The sequence below is a fragment of the Sinocyclocheilus rhinocerous genome, unplaced genomic scaffold (assembly GCF_001515625.1).
Source record: "Sinocyclocheilus rhinocerous isolate Xijiao unplaced genomic scaffold, SAMN03320098_v1.1 scaffold755, whole genome shotgun sequence".
Taxonomy (NCBI): domain Eukaryota; kingdom Metazoa; phylum Chordata; class Actinopteri; order Cypriniformes; family Cyprinidae; genus Sinocyclocheilus; species Sinocyclocheilus rhinocerous.
This window is the reverse complement of record NW_015659385.1, coordinates 839800-859426: the sequence shown is the minus strand read 5'-3', so window position 1 is coordinate 859426 and position 19627 is coordinate 839800. Positions and strand designations below refer to the sequence as shown.

Below are 19627 nucleotides of genomic sequence, written 5' to 3'. Positions count from 1 at the left end.
GACAGTATTTTATTCACTGACTGACATATCACGGGCTGCTCAGCAAAACATGTGCTATACACACCCCCATCACAGTTAATGAGGCATAGAGCACGTGTAGTGAATGCAAATTCTCCTCACTTTGAAGGGAAAGACATGGATTTGACTATACATTTCAATCAAATCGAATGGTTAGATTGAATCCAGAGGTTGTTATGTGCAGGATTTGCTACACAGTAAATGTACCATAAAGGAGATTTTTCAGATGCAAATAAAGGGGTGTCTGCCCTTTACTGACAGTCCTGACCAATCAGAGCGAAGCACAGCAGTATTTGCCAAAATAGGACAATGTAAACATATGCCATGATTGTGGGACACACCACATACATTGTCTGGATTTGTATCCAATATCTGCTTACAGTTTGGCTTGCTGTTCAATAAAAATGTTTCATATTTCATTAAATTAAAATCAAATAAGGTTACTTGCCATAATAAATTATGGCATCTAAACAACTGGATTTTTCGGTAACACTTTAGTATAGGGACCAATTCTCACTTTTAACTAGTTGCTTATTAGCATGCATATTAATATTGGCTGTTTATTAGTACTTATGAAGCACATATTCAGCATGCCCATATTTTACATCCTTAATCCTACCCAATACCTAAACTTAACAACCACCTTACTAACTATTAATAAGCAGCAAATTAGGAGTTTACTGAGGCAAAAGTCATAGTTAATGGTTTGTTAATAGTGAGAACTGGACCTTAAAATAAAGTGTGATCCATTTTTATAAACTGTTTAAAAAAAGATTTTTCACATTTGTAAATATAACAAAGATGGAGTGATTTACAAGAAAATACTATTTCAGTCTTTCTAACTCAAAATTTCCTGTTTAATTTGACGGGTTACTTTGTAATCATTTGTAAAATGTACTAGCAATTTCTGAGTGAATATTGTTTCTACACCATTTTTTTTCAGTGTATTGTTACAATTATCTAATAGTTATAGCTGTGGGTTGCAGTTAATGACAGCTCTTACTCTTGTTTATGGATAAATTGTTGATTTGTAATTCAAAGAAGAGGAATATGGGAATATTATAGCAAAACTTCACATAAAGCACAAAAACCACTGAGTTACAGACATTTACAACATTGTCTTCCCTTAAAAATATTATTGTTAATTTCCATACATTTCCTATTTAAATTTTACTAACGTGAAAATATAGGTTAGATCCTACATGTTCAAAACATACGTTTGCTCACATCAGATAATCAGATCACATAATAAACGGTGAGAATCCTAAGATCTCATTTGTGTCTCTTTAGTTTGTTAATGACACTTACAATTCCATGGCGAAACACAGACTGGGAGAATCCAAAACACAGTAAATTTCCCAAACTGGACATCGAGCAGAATGTCATTGTGACAAATCTATTGGGATCAACCATTTCGAAGAGGTCCGTTATGTAGAGGAAAGCAACTGCTATAGTCCATAGGCTGCTGGGCAGAAACAGGGCTGCCTGTACCATGCCTGTTACTGTGACCCGCATCTGGCTCTTCTGTTGGGGTTGGGAAAAAGATTCACCGCTCTGTCCCATCTTTTTCATATGTTCACGCAGATAAACAAAGGTTTTGCCCCAAGAGAATAATAATGTGAACAGCGGACACGTGCAATATAGCAAATATGTAAAATTAGCCACATGAAATAAATACAGGTCTGACTCTAAGCTTTCTGCTGGTGATGTTTTGTTTAGTTCAGGTGAAGTGAAATTGTTTGGGACAGGCCAGAGCAAAAAATACATAACTGCTCCCATAGACAAAGAGATTAGAAGCACTGTTTGATTCAGAATGAAGCCGATATATAATATGGCATTCATATTCCTCTTAATCCAGATAAAGATGGGATGTTGTTGAGGAACAATAGAAATGTAGTAGAAAATGCTGATCCAGGCATTGCATGAGAAGTTGGCGCAGAAAAACTGATAAATCAAAGCTCTGGTTAGCGTTTGAAGCCAGAAAGGTGCATCAAAAAGCAACATAACAATGGTCAGCACATTCACCAGTTGTTGAAATGTTGAATTGAATAACACAACAATTAACAAGAAGCGCAGTGGATTGCGAAGCGTCACTCCAGCGACTGGTCTCATTAGGCAAAAAGAGAAGACGATGTTGAAAAAGCCATGGCTCCATCTTCACTGGTTCACGCAGATAAACAAAGGTTTTGCCCCAAGAGAATAATAATGTGAACAGCGGACACGTGCAATATAGCAAATATGTAAAATTAGCCACATGAAATAAATACAGGTCTGACTCTAAGCTTTCTGCTGGTGATGTTTTGTTTAGTTCAGGTGAAGTGAAATTGTTTGGGACAGGCCAGAGCAAAAAATACATAACTGCTCCCATAGACAAAGATATTAGAAGCACTGTTTGATTCAGAATGAAGCCGATATATAATATGGCATTCATATTCCTCTTAATCCAGATAAAGATGGGATGTTGTTGAGGAACAATAGAAATGTAGTAGAAAATGCTGATCCAGGCATTGCATGAGAAGTTGGCGCAGAAAAACTGATAAATCAAAGCTCTGGTTAGCGTTTGAAGCCAGAAAGGTGCATCAAAAAGCAGCATAACAATGGTCAGCACATTCACCAGTTGTTGAAATGTTGAATTGAATAACACAACAATTAACAAGAAGCGCAGTGGATTGCGAAGCATCACTCCAGCGACTGGTCTCATTAGGCAAAAAGAGAAGACGATGTTGAAAAAGGTTGCTGTGAGGCAAAGGGGACTGGAGAGCAAAACATATAGCCATGGCTCCATCTTCACTGTCGCCTCGAATCAGTTGCTGACTGTCCTGCAAATGTCCTGCTGTTCCTGATACACCCTGGCTTTTATTACAACAAATAAATGATATAAGGTCAAAGTAAAATAGGTTGGTAAATTAAATGTGGCTTGACGGCCTACCATAAACAAATGACACACATTCTTACATGGATTAAAACAGAACTATCCACATGCTCATCTTCAAGTGTTACGTAATCAGTGCAACTGCAAACATTATTTGAATAATATTCTCAAACAATATTTTATTTATAAACACCTTCATTTTATTGACTGTAAACCTATAGATTCTTTTGTATGAGTGGTTATGAACGAATGAATAAAACGCATTTGTCCATGTTTCACTCCGTCTCGAATCGCGGAAAGAGCTTCAGAAACAGTGTCTCTTCTGCGGCTCGGTACGCTTTCAACTCGTTGTTTAGTCTCGAGCAAGACTGTACGACATTCACATTACATGATTTGACTGATTTTTACGTAGAAAGGGCGACAGCGCACCGCATTAAAATAAATGATCATTCATGTTTTCATAACCGCTGGCCAAATTCAAATACGAAACTAAAATTAAATCACCTTTGAGAGCAAGGGGGCCCTATGCAGATCGGCTCTGCTCATCACTAAAACCTTAAGACAGTTTTCATCATTGGTACTCATTGTTCAGTTTTGCAAATGGATGATGCAGCTGGGCTCCTGTATCAAAATGTTTAATTAACCATTAACCAAGATTATGCAAACCTTTATGTGATATTTGCATTGGTAATGATGCTGCATATTGTTTTTGAGTGTCATCTTCATACAGTATGTAAAAGACAATTGCATTGAGTTAAATAAAAGGTCTACACACGCACAAAGATCATTCAAATTACTCCTGGAAAAAAGGCAAATCTTTTTGATAAACCATTTAATTTATTCTGTGAAAAAAAGGAGAAACACATATTATCGTTCCTTATGTGAATGAAGGAAATGAATAAATCAGTTAAAGTAATTATATTGTGAGAGCAACTGTAATGTGAAATGAGAGTAAACTACTTTACAGGCTGGAGGTTTTAAAGACATATTACTGTGCTATAAAGATAAAGTGCTAGGGCTGTGCAATTAATCGCATGCGATTGTCATGTGCATCTCGTCAGTAAAGCCGGTTCCATGATTAGTAGTAAATCTCCATCACCTGCTTTCAGATGGAGCGGCATTTGCTACACAGAGCCGTAGTTCACTGACAAGCTAGGCAATATTGCATTCATAATCGAAAGCGACTCATTTGCGATTATGAACGCGATATTGCGTAGCTTGTCAGTGAACTACGGTTTTGTGTAGTAAATGCCGCTCCATCTGAAAGCAGGTGATGGCGATTTACTACCAATCACAGAACCGGCTTTACTGACGAGATGCGCATGACAATCGCATGCGATTAATTGCACAGCCCTATAAAGTGCACACAGTCATTTTCACATCAGCTGTCCCATTTAATGCTCTTACATGACCTTACTTCTATACTGTAAATGTACAGTACAGAAACCTATTGGGAAAAATCTACAGATTAAAGAAATCCTCAAAAGCCATCTGAATTATTAAATGCAATTTTAGTAACGAGTACTTACTCACAAATGTGGCACAATAATGAAAAAAGTCTCTTTTTATTAAACATGTATTTACAATATAGCTGTACATTTACATTCATACAAAACAGCCCCTAAAATAATTAATATCAATAGAGGTACAAAATAGTTTGAGAGAGAAATATATCAAAGGACACTTCAGTTTCCAAAGAGAAAGAGAAAGATCTGTCAGTCCAGTCCTACATAATACAACTATCTCTGTGTTAGCTGGGAAAAAGAACGAAAGATCATCTGGAAAAAATAAAAAATACAATGCCACTTACGGTACGAAGATTATCTTGTGTATTGGAGTAAAGAACAGTTAACACTTTTTGTGTTAATTTGATAGACTTTCAAGGAAGTGGTTGTTTTTTAACAACCACAGGTATAAACGTATAAGCATGACAAAATCCTTGGTAGCTCTTTATTTTAAAGTCCTGTTCCACATGTACATGTTATGTAGTTTTTATAGTAATTACAATAACTGGGTAATAACTACAGTAGGTACTAACCCTGGACCTACCCCTAAACCTAACCTTAATCCACGTAGTTACCTTTTATTACCCAGTACTTCCTTAGGTAAGTACAATGTAAGTACACATACTGTAAAATAAAGTGCAACCAAATCTTTTGTTCAGAGTCAATACTGATTTTATATTACAGGCAAATATTAAAGGACTACCTGCTACAGTTACGACCTACTCAGAATTGTCTTTGAAGATTCTTGGTTATCCAGCTCATTGAAGGATGTCTAGTGTTTTTCTTGTCATTTAGATGCTGTGAACTGATGGTGGAGACTCAGTGGCATTTACGATTTTAGACAGGGACGACAAAGACATCTGATATTATCATCCGTCTCGGGTGATCTGATCTCTGATCTCGAAGATGATTGGATTTCAAAGGAATGGTCTCTGATTTCTAGTGGAATGCGCAATGTATTTTAGTCAAACTTTACATGCAATTCTGTGTCACTGCATGTTAATGTTGAGCCTCCAGAAACAGATGATAATAGCAGATGTTAACGGATTGTCAGATTGTCTCAGGGAGGGCAGGACAGCCTATGTCACCAGTTTCACCTCAGTTCACATCTGTGATCGTGATTCACACCGTTAGTGTAACACAGCAAGGTTAAACACCGGGAAATTTCCATCATCAGTTCACAACTCGTGTAAAAATAGACACATATCCAGGTAACTAGAACAACTCAGTCAATCTACACTCACACTACTGTTTAAAAGTTTGGGGTCCGTAAGATTTAAAAAAATATATATTTTTGAAAGAAGTCTTCTATGCTCACCAATAGGGGTGTAACAACAATACACCGCATTCGGTATGAGGCTTTCGGTTCGGTATGCATTACAAACTGAACGATTTATAAAAGGGAAATAAAAGAGCTTAAAGTGTGTGAAATATAATGTTCTCAGTGCCACTGCAAGAAGGCAGCCCAAATGACAAAACAACGTGCTGTCTGCCCCGCGATATCCTCCCCTTGCTGGGGTGCGTTGAAAGACGATGATCTTGTATCGACGACAGCCAGAAATATTGTCAAAAACATCAGTTATTGGCAATATTAAGAGGATTTGGCATTTTCAATTAATGTAGCCCTGTTACATTGTTATTTTTAAGTTACTTTTATTAATAAAATTAATTATAATTAATTAATTAAAAATTAATTAATTATTAAATTAATAAAAATATCATTATTAAATTAAAATAACAATTAATTTGCCCTGCAATATTACCGCATAACTGACGTGCTGCGAGGACAACAAAAGATAAGGCTATTTGCTCCTCAATTAAAATGTTTTAAAAAAGGTATTTTAAAACAGGTCTATTATAGGCTACAATTAATTATAGGCCTATAATTAAAATATTAACACTGCAGTCATCAATAAAAATCAATGAAATAAAAAGCTTTATTTAGCCTATTTAAAACGCAGACTTTCAAAAACACCCTGTTTAACACCAAATACGTTTCTTCTCATTTTTTTTACTATGTACGGGCCACAAGAGAAATATTAAGGGTATAAATGAAAACAGTTAGCTATATACCATTATCAGCATATATTGAAGTAGATTCGTCTCTCGTCGTCTTTGAGAGAATATGCGGCGTCAGATGCCGAAAGCTCCGTCATTCCGCTTTTACTTTCACTTTCTAGTGATATCCATTGGCTCGCCTTCATGGTAGGCCTATAAAACATAAATATTTCCAACATTGCGATGAAAGCAATTACCCAACCTCCCCGCCCCCCCTATTGAAAACGTACCGAATCGTGACACCACTGTGTCGTATTGAACCGAACCGTGAATTTTGTGAACTGTTACACCCCTACTCACCAAGGCTGCATTTATTTGATCAAAAATACAGCAAAAACAGTATTGTTATGAAATATGTTATTTTTTATTATTTTAAATGTATTTTTTTCCTTTGATGGCAAAGCTGAATTTTCAGCAGCCAATACTCCAGTCTTCAGTCTCACATGATATTTCATTTTAAAATGCTGATTTGCTGCTCAGGAAACAATTATTATTACTATCAATGTTGAAAATAGTCATGCTTCTTAATATGTTTGTGGAAACTGTTATTCTTTGATAAATAAAAGATAAAAAAAAAAACTGCATTTATTTGAAATAAAAATATAAATATTTTTACTGTCACTTTTGATCAATTTAATGCACCCTTCCGGAATAAAAGCATTAATTAAAAAAATCTTACTGACCTCTTAGAATTTGTTCATTATCAATATGGCAGATATTTCACATAACACAGACAGGTAATGTTACATTAGGAAGCATAATGTTCAACTCTACAATATTTCTGCAAATGTTTTCAATTAAGTTACTTTACTGAATGAGTTCGGTCTCTGTTAGCAGCTTCTTCGTGAAACTAAAATAATGTCCTAAAGGGCCATTTAAAATTGTCCTGCATGTTTCCACATGGACACATTTTATTCTTAGCTATGAGGCAGAGTAACGTAAAATTATAAATCAAGTTTGGACAGGCTACTTCCCTCGACCTGAAGCATTATATTATTTAAATAATGTACCAGGCCTTCCTCTCACAATGTTGCCACTTTGAAGATGTTTCTGGCAACCTAAAAAAAATGTCACAGGCTTAAAATATGTGTGTTTAGTTTGCTTTGTTAATAGTATGATTAACACTTCAGAATCTGCATCTGCATTCATGCACTAAAGATGACACTCTCCATTTCAGTTTCTATCCAGAGGGCATATTATTGAATTAATACAAACACCTCCTAACACACCACTCACATCCCATAAATAACCTAATGTTGATTAATCCAACACTTGGGGCAAGCACTGTGAAAACTACAAGCTACTACTTACACAGATCAGAAGATTCCACTGTTTCCAAAGTGAGGAAATCTCCAACTAACCGTCCTTACCGGATAGAAAGGGCCTCACGACACATTTGCTGAAGGAGACATGGGAGGAACTGATAGCTGAACCGAAAGCTACAAGACTGTCCATCAGATGTAGTACTCTTGCATGCTGTCTCTCATGGAGTTGTGAAGGTGAAACTCTGCCCTGTAAGCAGCTTCAAGGCTATGTTGGTGTTCCTTTTCTTGGAGTCTTGCAGTTCTTTGAGCTTGTCGATGTTGGTAAAGGAAACGAGTCATCACTGCCAGCACACAGAGGGTACTGAAGACAGCAGCTGTCACCACACCTGCAAATCAGAACGGACACTCAACTTATAAGGTGTTTTGAATTGGAAATGGGGCCGTTCACACAGAACACATTCTTGCATTTAAAAAAAGCACAAAGGAGCAAACCAAAATTTGTCAAGGCATTTTTAAAAAAAGGTTAAGTCTTATTTAGCTAAAAGGAAAAAAAAACTGATTCAGGTTTGCATGGACTACAATTTAGAAGATGATTAAAACGGTTACATCTTGTGTGAAAGTCCTATGTTCAATACAAGTTCAGCTTGACAGGATTTGAAAATAAAATAAAATAAAAATATAAAATGCCAGTGAATGCAACACTCCCACAGTCTCACATATCATAACTATATTTCTCATTTAATGGAAAATTTATGCTGCCAACAAATAGCTAACAGTGAACAATCCCTTGTGACAGTTTCAATGGAGATTTTATTACCATGAGTTACTGCGCACAACAAATTACCAATACAAAATCATTACCCATTTCTGAAATAAAGAGAGCAAAAAGGAAAGATGAACATAAACAATATGTGTGATAGTGAAAGCTCATTTCATACTTCACTGACTGTTACGAATGAAACAATGAAGCAGACTGAGGTGGTAAAACAAACCTCCGATTACAGCTGAATCGGGCTGGCTGTCGTCTTCGTGATGCTCGTTATCTTTTCCCACCTCCTCTCCATGATCTACAGAAAGGTGACACATGCATCACACAGAAATACAACACAGTTTAAACTGTAAAGAGATATATGGGCAAGATGCAGTTGTTTTACATTTTAAGGGTCCAACCCTTTTGTTTTTCACAATGCTGATTATACTTCCTTTTCACTGCATTACATTTTCTTTTATAAATATCTCTAACATTCAGAAGCGAAAAGTTAATTTCGTTTCTAAATCTATTCATTTAATTTACAAGGTAGATTAGTGCTATGGTTGCTTGGCAACTCTATGTAAAATGTTTTTACAATTCTGCATAGATATCCTCATAAGAAAAAAAATGTTTCTTAAATCAATGATGTCTTTGTGCATTTTATGTTTTTTTTAAACCAATAATATTATAACAAATATTATAAACCAGTTTGCAAAAAAAATAGCATACATGCTCAGTACATTTTTCAAGAAATCATTGAAAAGATAAATAATGTCAGATAAAATAAGTACAAACTATGTTGGTTCCCATATACAATCACATTAGTTTTTATATGAAATAAAACTTGGACCATGCTCACTGCAACTATTTCTTAAGTGTTCGTTTTATAAATTGCATCTATTTTTCTCATAACTAACCCAACCACAGGACGACTTTATTATGCCTACAATAACCATAAAGCCACATAAGCCATTCAAAACACAAAAACGCACACCAGGTGACTGCAATACATGTGTCATTTCATTAAAGCAGACCTGTGACCCACTGTTATCACAATTACCGTGGTGAATTATAAGGCAACTGGGATATGTTTCCTACCAAACACATATTGTGATGCCCCTTCTTTTCAAATCGATATTTAAATTATGGATATGACATGTCTGACAACATTCAATCCTAAAAATATTCCTTAAATTGTACAGAGGTGAAATGCTATGCATATAATGCACTCAAAGGCAAAAGCTTTCTATTCTCAAACAGCTTAATTATTTTTGTATTTATTTCCAAGAACTTACCAAGACGAGATACAGAGGTTGAAAGGTCAGCTAATGCTCCGCAATTTGATTCCAGTAAATGTCCTCGTATGCTGACTAGAGAGCTCCCTCGGTTCAATAACGCCGCTTTCAGTGGAGCAACGTGGTTGTACTGGACAGATGAGAAGCAGCCAATGAAGCCTTTGGACCCAGCATGAGCTACCTCATCGTCCAAGACATCACTTCCTGTTTGGAAAAAGAAAAGCATGCATGTCAGAGATTGTTTCTGTCATACATATGAACAGTAATTACTCATCAAAAACACTGTGTACAGCTATTGTGAGCATTTATATCAAAAGTTACAATTACAGACAGGCAGGAACCCACAAAGGTTCACTAGTTTCAAACCCCTGAATATTTCAGACACAAGCACAATCCTGCTCATTCACCGTTAATACATGTGCTTCATGACTGCTAGACACTTTGAGAGACTGAAAAAAGATAAAAGGTTTCAAACAGTCAGCCTTCATTGTTGAATCACTCTTGTCTAATTTGTCAGGAAAGGGGAAATTTCAGACCCATCAAGCATCATGACAGGTTCTGAAAAGTCATGGTGCTATTTAGCTGGAAAACTTCAGGAGCAAAACAACATAAAGATGAGTATGAATGTAGATATTTTGAATCCATATCACAGATAATGTGAAAAAAAATGCTTTCTTTGCCACTTTTCTCCCCTCAAAGGATTTGATTAGAGTCTTTTTAAACAAGAACAATTATATTCATTACCTGTGACTTTTCCCAGGGTCAGTGACTTCATAGAGTTAAATGCTGCATCATATGAAAGGGTGTACTTCTTATTTTCATGGTCAACCTAAGAAAAATCAAGAGCAATTGAATGAATACATGAGAAATTGCATAGAATGCAATGAAATTATAATAAGCTATTATTATTACACTGTAGCTGATTCAGTAATCAATGTACTAAACAGGCTGTTTTTCAAAACTATCTGTATTGCTTTGTATATTGATCTCGTGTTTCAAACAAATTCAGTGTAAACACGCATGTTTATGCATGTTTCATGTATGTATTGAAATATAACACCTGAACAAACACGTCCTTTCCCTCCCGCTGGATGTGAACTCTATGCAGCCGTCCATCTGCCAGGCTGCTCAAGATGGGGATGAACACATCCGGTCTCTTCTCCTTATGCAGTTGGTACCAGATTTGTAAACTCCCTGAGAGGAACAGATCAATGCATTAACATATTTGGCAAAAGTTACTTATAGCTGTAGTCAGGGATGAATTATTTTTTTGGGAGCATGTTGTAAATCATTGTAAAAATCCATTTTATTATCCATGTGGTACTTGGATTAGTCAAGCAAAAATTAAAACCATGTAACTCCAGTCATGGTGAATTATGTATGTTCCAATATAATTGTGAGTCATCCTGTAGCGTTCTTACAGAGCTCAGCAGATGGACTTCACAGCTCCAGCTCCCAAGAAGAGTCTTGCATAAGTCTATGAGACAACGTGTTTATATATAGACTATGTAGAACCTTAGCAGCTGTTCTAAAAAATTATAAATATTAATTCACTGGCAGCCTCTAGCCTTTACTCTGTATTGAATTTGTCAATACACATTTATTTGTCCCTCCTACACACATATAGTGCAGATAAAGGGTCAAGGTGTAGGTCGTGCTGAAATTCCCTCACAAAGTTGTTACAGTTATATTTGAGACATCTCTTGACTTTCTTTGTACGCCAAGGATTACTGCACTTAACACTTTTTTGTCAATATTTCTAAAAAGCATTGTGTGATTGGATTTAGCTCAACAAGAATGTGGGTGGTACTATTATGTAGGAATGAGTGTTGCACAATAAAAATCCATATTTTGGTAAGCTGGGTGAAGGCATGATTGATCTGAAAAGCACAGCTCTTTACTCAGCCTCATGTTTCAAACATGTAAGATTTTCTTTCTTCCATGGAACACAAACCTTACAGGGCAAAGCTCATGCTGCTCGTTTTGGTGCAATAAAAATAAATGGTAACCAAAAATGACAAAAAGTATCAGCAGTCCGTATGTTTTCAATACTATCTTCTGATGTAAATATATATATTTTTAGTTTTTATTTAAATTTTAATTTGATGTATATATATATATATATATATATATATAATGTTTATTTCACTTTTAGTATTTTTGTCATTGGGGAGCTTGACACATTTTGGTTACCATTCACTTTCAAAGCATAGAAAAGATAAGTATACTGCCCTAACAACTCTCCACAATATCATATGGTTTTGGAATGACATGAGAATGAATAAATGATGACAAAATTTTCATTTTTGAGTGAACTGTTCTTTTAAGAGTTTTAATGCAAGCCTGCAGAACAGCATGAAATTAACAGCTTTGGTTATATAACAATGTCTTATCTAGTTTGGGCTGTTAATGTTTTGCTAGTTAATTGTGATTTACTATGATTCTAGCACCTCTAGTGATCTACAAGGCTGTAAAACTGACAGTTTAAGAACCAAATGAGCAGGATTAATCAATGGCCTTGTGGCCTAAATCTAATTAGAGAAGAACACAATCGGAGAACTATAACTTTTTATGTTTCTTTAAATTTAATCTCGCAGTACATTATTCCAGATAACAGGGGACGTAGGTAATTCATTTAGTGCTGCAATATCCCTATTATAGACATATAAACATTTCATAAACTAATGTCATTCAGCATTGAGAATAATATACGTTTGCACAGCAGTCTCACCATTCCTAGCTAAGATGATGGCCACATACTGCTGCCTGAGGGTGTTAACTGTGAGCAGCATGGCAGGACTCTGTGCGGTCTGGAAACTCAGTGCCATGTTGTCTCTGGTCTTGCTGTACTGAGAAGGGACAGACAGCACTGCGGCCAACCGGTTCTGTATGACAGAGAATGGCTCCTGAAAAATGTAGGTGACCGACGCTCCTCTTTCAAAGGACATGGACACCTCTGTGGACATAAAAAGACCAGATGGATATTGTCACTGGCTATAAATCTAATCGGAGTACACCTGATTTCCTACGAGTTTTGTTTAAACACTTTTAATGGGGGGTATGTGACGCTTGATAATGCATACATTTATATCAATTGATTCTACAAGCAACGGCCATGCATAATTTAGTAAACGATAAAAATCTCTACAACCAATTTCTCAACACTTTGGTCACTTTTTCAAAACTCTTCACACAGTGAGCACAACTATGTGGGTTTTCTAGGCTAAACTGTGGATCATTTTCCAATGCTTTGGCAAAAAAATATGTATAATGACTAATTTGTTCAAAGTACATAAATTATTTTCTCACTCAGACACAACCACCACCAAAAGTCTATGTATCTACAGGCCAATTTTCACGTTTAAATGCTCTTTTCAAACTGTTAAACTTAAAGTTCAAAACTTAAAGTAATACAGAACTGAATAAGACGGCAATTTGCTACATTTCACCAGTAAAACCATATTTAAATATATTCTAAATCTAAAAAATGATATAGCTGAACACCTGCACAGGTGTTAGTCTATCCATTTTATGCCCATCTGTACAGAAGGGGACAAACTTTAGAACAATTTGTACTGTAATGTAAACATGAACCATGTAAAATATACTGAAGTGAATTCTAAATAGTGGAGAGCTGTCATTCTTGTTTTGTAAAGATATTTTACAAAATAAAACATTGTATAATTCTACCTGGGTAACACTTTAGTATAGGGACCAATTCTCACCATCAACTAATTGCTTATTAGCATGCCTATTAAAAACATATTGGCTGTTTTTTAGTACTTATAAAGCACATATTCTGCATGACCATATTCTACATCCTTAATCCTACCCAATACCTAAACTAAATAACTACCTTACTAACTATTAATAAGCAGCAAATTAGTAGTTTATTGAGACAAAATTTGTCGTTAATTGTTTGTTAATAGCGAGAATTGGACCTTAAAATAAAGTGTGACCAAAACCTGTTGTTAGTGTTAAGTGTTTTTGTTGGGTGACAATCTTTGGTGGTGTTATGAAAGAATGACTTGATTGCAGACATGTATGAAGTGTTTTGGTAGTTTTAGTGCATTTTGAATGTGAGATCAACTGCTGTGCCAAGTTGATTAGGAGAGCTGTGTGAAGAGTTTTGAAAAACTGAGCTAAGTATTGAAAAATGTGTCCTAGTGCTTGTAAAAAAATGGAAATTATTAGAAAAAAAAAACAGTCTGAGTGTTAATGTTAAACGTTTTAGGTTTGCTAGAAGTTAGAAGTTTTATCCTTTAAGTTTGCAGGCTGCTCAACAAGTCAACAAGAAACATCATTTGCAAGCCATTTTCCGCAAATGTGAAACATTTTCAAGTGAAACAGGAAAAAGACAGACAGACAGAGAGATAGACAGAGAACATACAGAGATGACAGACAGAAAGACAGGCAAAGAACACACAGAGAAGATTAAAAATTGAGATATTAAACATTCCCAATATCATAATACGTCAACGACTATTGCAGCAAAAATCAGAACAAGTACTTTGGCATTTATAATTACATGTTCTTCTGTCTGTATTTGAATAATGTGCATCATCATAATGGCAGGCTCTATTAGATACAGACTATCAGACAGACAGACTGAGGCAAGAGAACAGAACAGTCAGACTTTCTCATCTCATCCTCAGCTCATCAGATCAAACTAAAGAAAGGCAGCTTAATGCACATCTGACTTTCTGATGTCTTCGTGAATACAAATGTGTAGATTTTCCCTTCTTGTTTACGGACAGATTATATAACACTATATTTCTGGGAAAAAAATAAAATCTGAGGTATGTTTTCAAGTATGTCTGCCAGTATGGCCTAACTTACATTAACAAGATGCTAGAACAAACCACCCACACAAGGAAAGTGGCAAATTCAAACAGCAAGGTTAAGATAAGTCATTAATACTTTGTTGTTCTGTCATAATGGAAGGGCAGCTTTTGTAAACTGAAGAAACTTGTGTAAAAAGTAGCTTTTTTTTTAGATTCTGTACATCAAGATGTTCAAAAATCCCACTCAACACATACGCCTCCGAGACTTCTGTGCCTTCAGTGCTCATACAGGCAACATCAAAGCTCTCCAATCCAGCATCAGAGAGCCTTTGATAGAGCAGAGTTATTCAAAGACTGGCAGCGCTTGCCCACTGACATATGGCTAAATTATTTTTAAGGTACATTATGCAAATATATAGACGTCACTAAGTCATCCATGAATTCATGTCACATATTACATGGCCGTTTCATCAGGTCCGAGACAAAGATGATGCTGCTGGAAGCATTCATTATTGCTTAATAACTGTCTGCAAAATAATTCTATTTTAGATTCAGGATTTTAATCGTTAGATTGAATCTGTTTATTAAAAAGGAAATGCATTTTACATTCTAATTATTTATTTATTATATTCTGTTTATTTGATGTTCATCTAAAGTAAAACATGGATTCTCTCAAATTAAACATCTTATTAGTTATTATGAATAGTCTTTTTAAGTGCTTTATTTTATTCCTATTATTAGTTTTCTGTGTATTACTTGATTTAACAGTTATAAAAGGTTTAATTTATTGATCCAAATTTAGAATATTACCTTCTGTGCAAGAGGGTCCCCCATAAGCAGAGTTAGTGCAGTCGCACATGTAACCGCTGCTTTTCTCAATGCATTTCCCCCGATTGTGGCAGAGCCCAGCTGAGCTGCTACAGTGACCAGCGCACCCTGAACTCACTCCTGGTGTCACTTTGGCCCGTTCCTCCAAGTCAAAATTCACTCCTTTCACGTTAAATGCTCGAATGCATCCAAGAAAGCCTCTTTGTCTTGTGGCTATGCCCCCTGAGAGATAAAAGAGGAAATTATGGGGAAAAAAAGAGTAATCAGAAATACTTTTCAGAGGCAGATGCATACTATTGGACTGAATAAACAACTCCTCTTATTTTACCAACAAACAGCTGGCTTCCAAGCTGAAGGCGAAGGTGTCCATCAGGTGGGGTTTCTATGATCCGCAGGGGCAGCTGGTCGACCTGCAGGCATGCTTCTTTCACATTGCGCTCGGCTCGAACCCAATGCCACTGCCTGTCGTTCAGTGGCACAGGAGATTTGACGGTCAGGACTACTGGCCCGTCGCCCACATTAAAGGAGAAAGTCACAGCTGAGGGAGCTGGGTAAACAGGAACATGAGGAAAGAAGTCTGAACAAATGAAAACTAACACTTCTAAAAGTGCTAGATAGATAAACAATACCAAATATACCTGAGTGTTCATTCAAGTTATGGTTACATTTGAAAATTAGGTTCTATATGTTAACGTTAGTTGCAATAGCTAACATAAACTAACAATGAACAATAATTTTACAACATGTATTATCTTGGTAAGTGTAGATTATTCATGCAACACAATTCAAAAAGGTTTGTGCTCAGTAGGATTTTTTTCAAGGAAAATAATTATTTTATTCAACAAGGATGCATTAAGTTGACAGTAAAGACTTTTATGATATATAGAATAATACTGTTTCAAATAAATGTTCTTTACATTTTTTTTTTTATTCAAATAATCCTGGGAAAAAATTGTATCATGGTTTCCACAAAGATATTAAGCAGCTCAACTGTTTTTATTAAGAAATGTTTCTGGAGCAGCAAATCAGCATATCAGAAAGATTTGAAGAATAACGTGGAGTAATGACTGCAGAAAACTGAGCTTTGCCTTCACAGGAATAAATAACATTTTAAAGTATATTAAAATAGAAAACAGTTATTTCCAAATGTCTTTTTGATCAAATAAATTCAGCCTTGGTGGGCATAAGAGACTTCTTTCAAAAACATTTTAAAAATCTTACCAACCTCACACCTTTGAAGAGTAGTGAATACATCAATAAATGTTTAACATTTCAAGTTGTATAAAAGAACAATTATTTTATGTATTACGAACAAACATGAACAATGAACAATAGTATATTAAAAAAATCAAAATGAACTAACTGCATGCTGAAATTTTTTTTGTTTCATTGTTAATTCATTATACCTATTGGATAAACTAATTGTTAAGAAATTGATAGTTTTTCTAAGTTTAATCTTGATTTTTTCTTTTAACATTATATGTTATACTGCTCAATTAGAAATCTAACATTGGCACTTTCTTATAGATGTGCCGGGACTCACAGCTCAGCTCAATCCGGATAAAGTCTTGAATGCCCATGTTTTCCACAAAGACCCCAGAGGGGGAAGCAGTCTTGAAGTAGAAGGAGACATCGAGGGAAAGCTCCACCTGGAGAGCCGGGAACTGCAGATATGAAGCCGCTTGGTAAAAAGATACAGCATTCCACAGGAACTCTAACAGAGAGGAAGAAAGATGAATGTCATATATTTGACTGTTTACATATTCCTTTTATACACTGAATTATCTGCTATCTGTCTGCTTGTTTTCTTCTCTCTAGGCTGCGTGTCCACCAAAGCATTTTTTGCCAGCTGAAAACGCCAGTGCCCGGTTGCATAAAGCACCTTAAGTTTTTCCCTTAAGTATGAGACTTAAAGGGGTCATATGACGTTGCTAAAAAGAACATTACTTTGCATATTTGTGTTGCCCCGCCTTTCTGAAACGTGTCGATTTTTACAAAGCTCATCAGTCTGAAAAGCGAGTTGTGATTGGCCAGCTATCCAGTGCGTTGTGATTGGCCGGATACCTCAAGCATGTGACGGAAATGTTACGCTCCTTATCATACTGTGATGCCGTGTCCCGGCGAGACGAGACAAAATGAATAAAACCCATTACAAACGAGGCATTTGTTGCATCCAGTGGGGACATAATTACGGATTATAATGATTTATACTGTCTTTTTATGCGATGCGTTGCGTATTGTGCCGCATAAACATAAAACCATGTCTGCATTTCTGATCGGAGAAACGACAAACAAACGAGTCTTAAATTTTATAAAGAATATCTCTTTGGGTTTGAGACTTTAGTCTTTGCAACTTTAGGGATCTTATCTACGCATGAACAGCTTGTAACACTCCAAAGAGAAAGGAAAACTTGAAATTGTATCATATGACCCCTTTAAGGCGTGATTTCCCCTTACCTAAGGGAATGATTTAATGGGTGTTGCTCTGCTGAAAACGCCCAGCTGTGACCGGTTTTTCTGTTGAGATGCTGTGGTTGCTATGATATGGAATATCCGCTGAAGTAATGGCAAACGCAAAGCGAATGAAATGTTTCTCCAAGCATTACTTTTTATTACAATATTATGGTAGTCTGTCAATTCAATCTGTTAAAGACATAAATACTCTGAGACAAGCAATATTAACATTTCCATTGTTGTTCAGTCGTTGTACAAGCAGGGTGGTCGGAATTAGTCCCGCCTCTCCTCCACTGTGATTCGTTAGCTGACTAGAAAGTGACAGTGATGACCGCAGCGTCTTACTCAAAATTGAACATTCTTCAACTCTCGGGGCCAAAAAAAACAATAGTATCCAGCTGCAGACCCGCAGCATCAGTAGTTTCAGAACCGCAGCCACAGAACCAGAAGTGAGGGGCGGAGCTTACGTTCTTTAATCACAAGATTCAAAATAAATGTTTACTCCAAAGTCAAGAACACGTACATCATACATTTTTCTATATGAAAACTAAAGCATTTCAATAAAACACACACACAAACAAACAAACAGCAGCATAATTTTAAAAGTAACAATCAAAATGTACACAATAATTAAATTGAATAAAGAGGGAAGGAAAACTTTACTGAGGGGGTAGAGCAGGTTGAGGTATCTTCATGACGTTGCAATGTATATCTATCTATCTATCTATCTATCTATATGTAGGTAGTCCAGCTCCTCCAGATGGCAGCCTTGAGATGCTGTGTGGGGAATGTTAAGCTGTCTGCCACTTCATCCAGTTTGTTTTGTCGGGGAGTCCAATAGTATCCAGCTGCAGACCCGCAGCACCAGCAGTTTCAGAACCGCAGCCACAGAACCGGAAGTGAGGGGCGTAGCTTACTTTTTTTTTTAACAGAGTAGCGCCACCTTACGGTTTTTAAGGGGTAATTTGCTTTTATTACACACAATACGTCATACTTTTATGTATGTATGCATTTTATAATGACATATTAAGCATTTTATAAACATTATATACATCTTGTGTAATTTAGTTGTAGACCTATACAGTTATTCGTTTCATTGTATTATGCGAGTAATTTCCTGTTTGTGATATTAAAAATAATGTTTGAAACTTCTGGGCATTTTATATGAAATATACTTTAATCACAAGATTCAAAATAAATGTTTACTCCAAAGTCAAGAACACGTGCATCATACATTTTTCTATATGAAAACTAAAACATTTCAATAAAACACACACACACACAAACAGCAGCATAATTTTAAAAGTAACAATCAAAATGTACACAATAATTAAATTGAAGTTTATAAAATGAACAATTCACTATTAAGCCCATTTTGTCATGACAATCCTGCATGAAAATTTAGAAAATGAACAATTCACTCTTGGGCACATTTTGTCATGACAATCTTGCATAAATTAAAATTAAAATGTATCAAATGAACAATTCACTCTTAGGCACATTTTGTTATGACAATCCTGCAAAAATAACTCCCCTGAACCCAAGATGAAATATGAAGGGCACTCTGGAAACTTCTGTTCCAGGAGATTGTTGAGGGCCTTTTCCTTGTCCTCTTCCTCCATTATAAGGAAAAGAGGCTCTTCCACTGGCCCCCTGAGCAGATGTCTGTTTAATGGAGCCATTTCACAACTTCTGTGAGATTACTGGGATCTCCATCATTAAAGAATATTAAAGGAAAATGTAACTTGAATATTTCTTATTAATGTGTGTATATAGATAGATAGATAGATAGATAGA

The 19627-nt window shown here is 35.8% G+C and overlaps 2 protein-coding genes across 2 annotated transcripts in view; both read right to left on the bottom strand.

Annotated features, from left to right (window-relative positions):
- Positions 1-1290: 1290 nt before the first annotated feature.
- LOC107723647 (taste receptor type 2 member 9-like) lies at positions 1291-2803 on the bottom strand. Its single transcript, XM_016532356.1, has 2 exons — positions 2188-2803; positions 1291-2156 (listed from the first exon to the last, which is right to left on the bottom strand). The coding sequence occupies exons 1-2, from the start codon at positions 2801-2803 to the stop codon at positions 1291-1293; spliced, it is 1482 nt and encodes a 493-aa protein (XP_016387842.1).
- A 4322-nt stretch (positions 2804-7125) lies between these two features.
- LOC107723682 (contactin-associated protein-like 5) overlaps positions 7126-19627 on the bottom strand; it is a 65983-nt gene continuing 53481 nt past the window's right edge. The window contains exons 16-24 of the mRNA XM_016532393.1: positions 16920-17090; positions 15705-15923; positions 15359-15598; positions 12496-12720; positions 10825-10958; positions 10509-10593; positions 9765-9968; positions 8711-8785; positions 7126-8104 (exon numbers count right to left, since the gene is read on the bottom strand). Coding sequence (XP_016387879.1) covers positions 7908-8104; positions 8711-8785; positions 9765-9968; positions 10509-10593; positions 10825-10958; positions 12496-12720; positions 15359-15598; positions 15705-15923; positions 16920-17090 — 1550 coding nt within the window. The 3' untranslated portion in view covers positions 7126-7907. The remainder of the gene's footprint in view (positions 8105-8710; positions 8786-9764; positions 9969-10508; positions 10594-10824; positions 10959-12495; positions 12721-15358; positions 15599-15704; positions 15924-16919; positions 17091-19627) is intronic.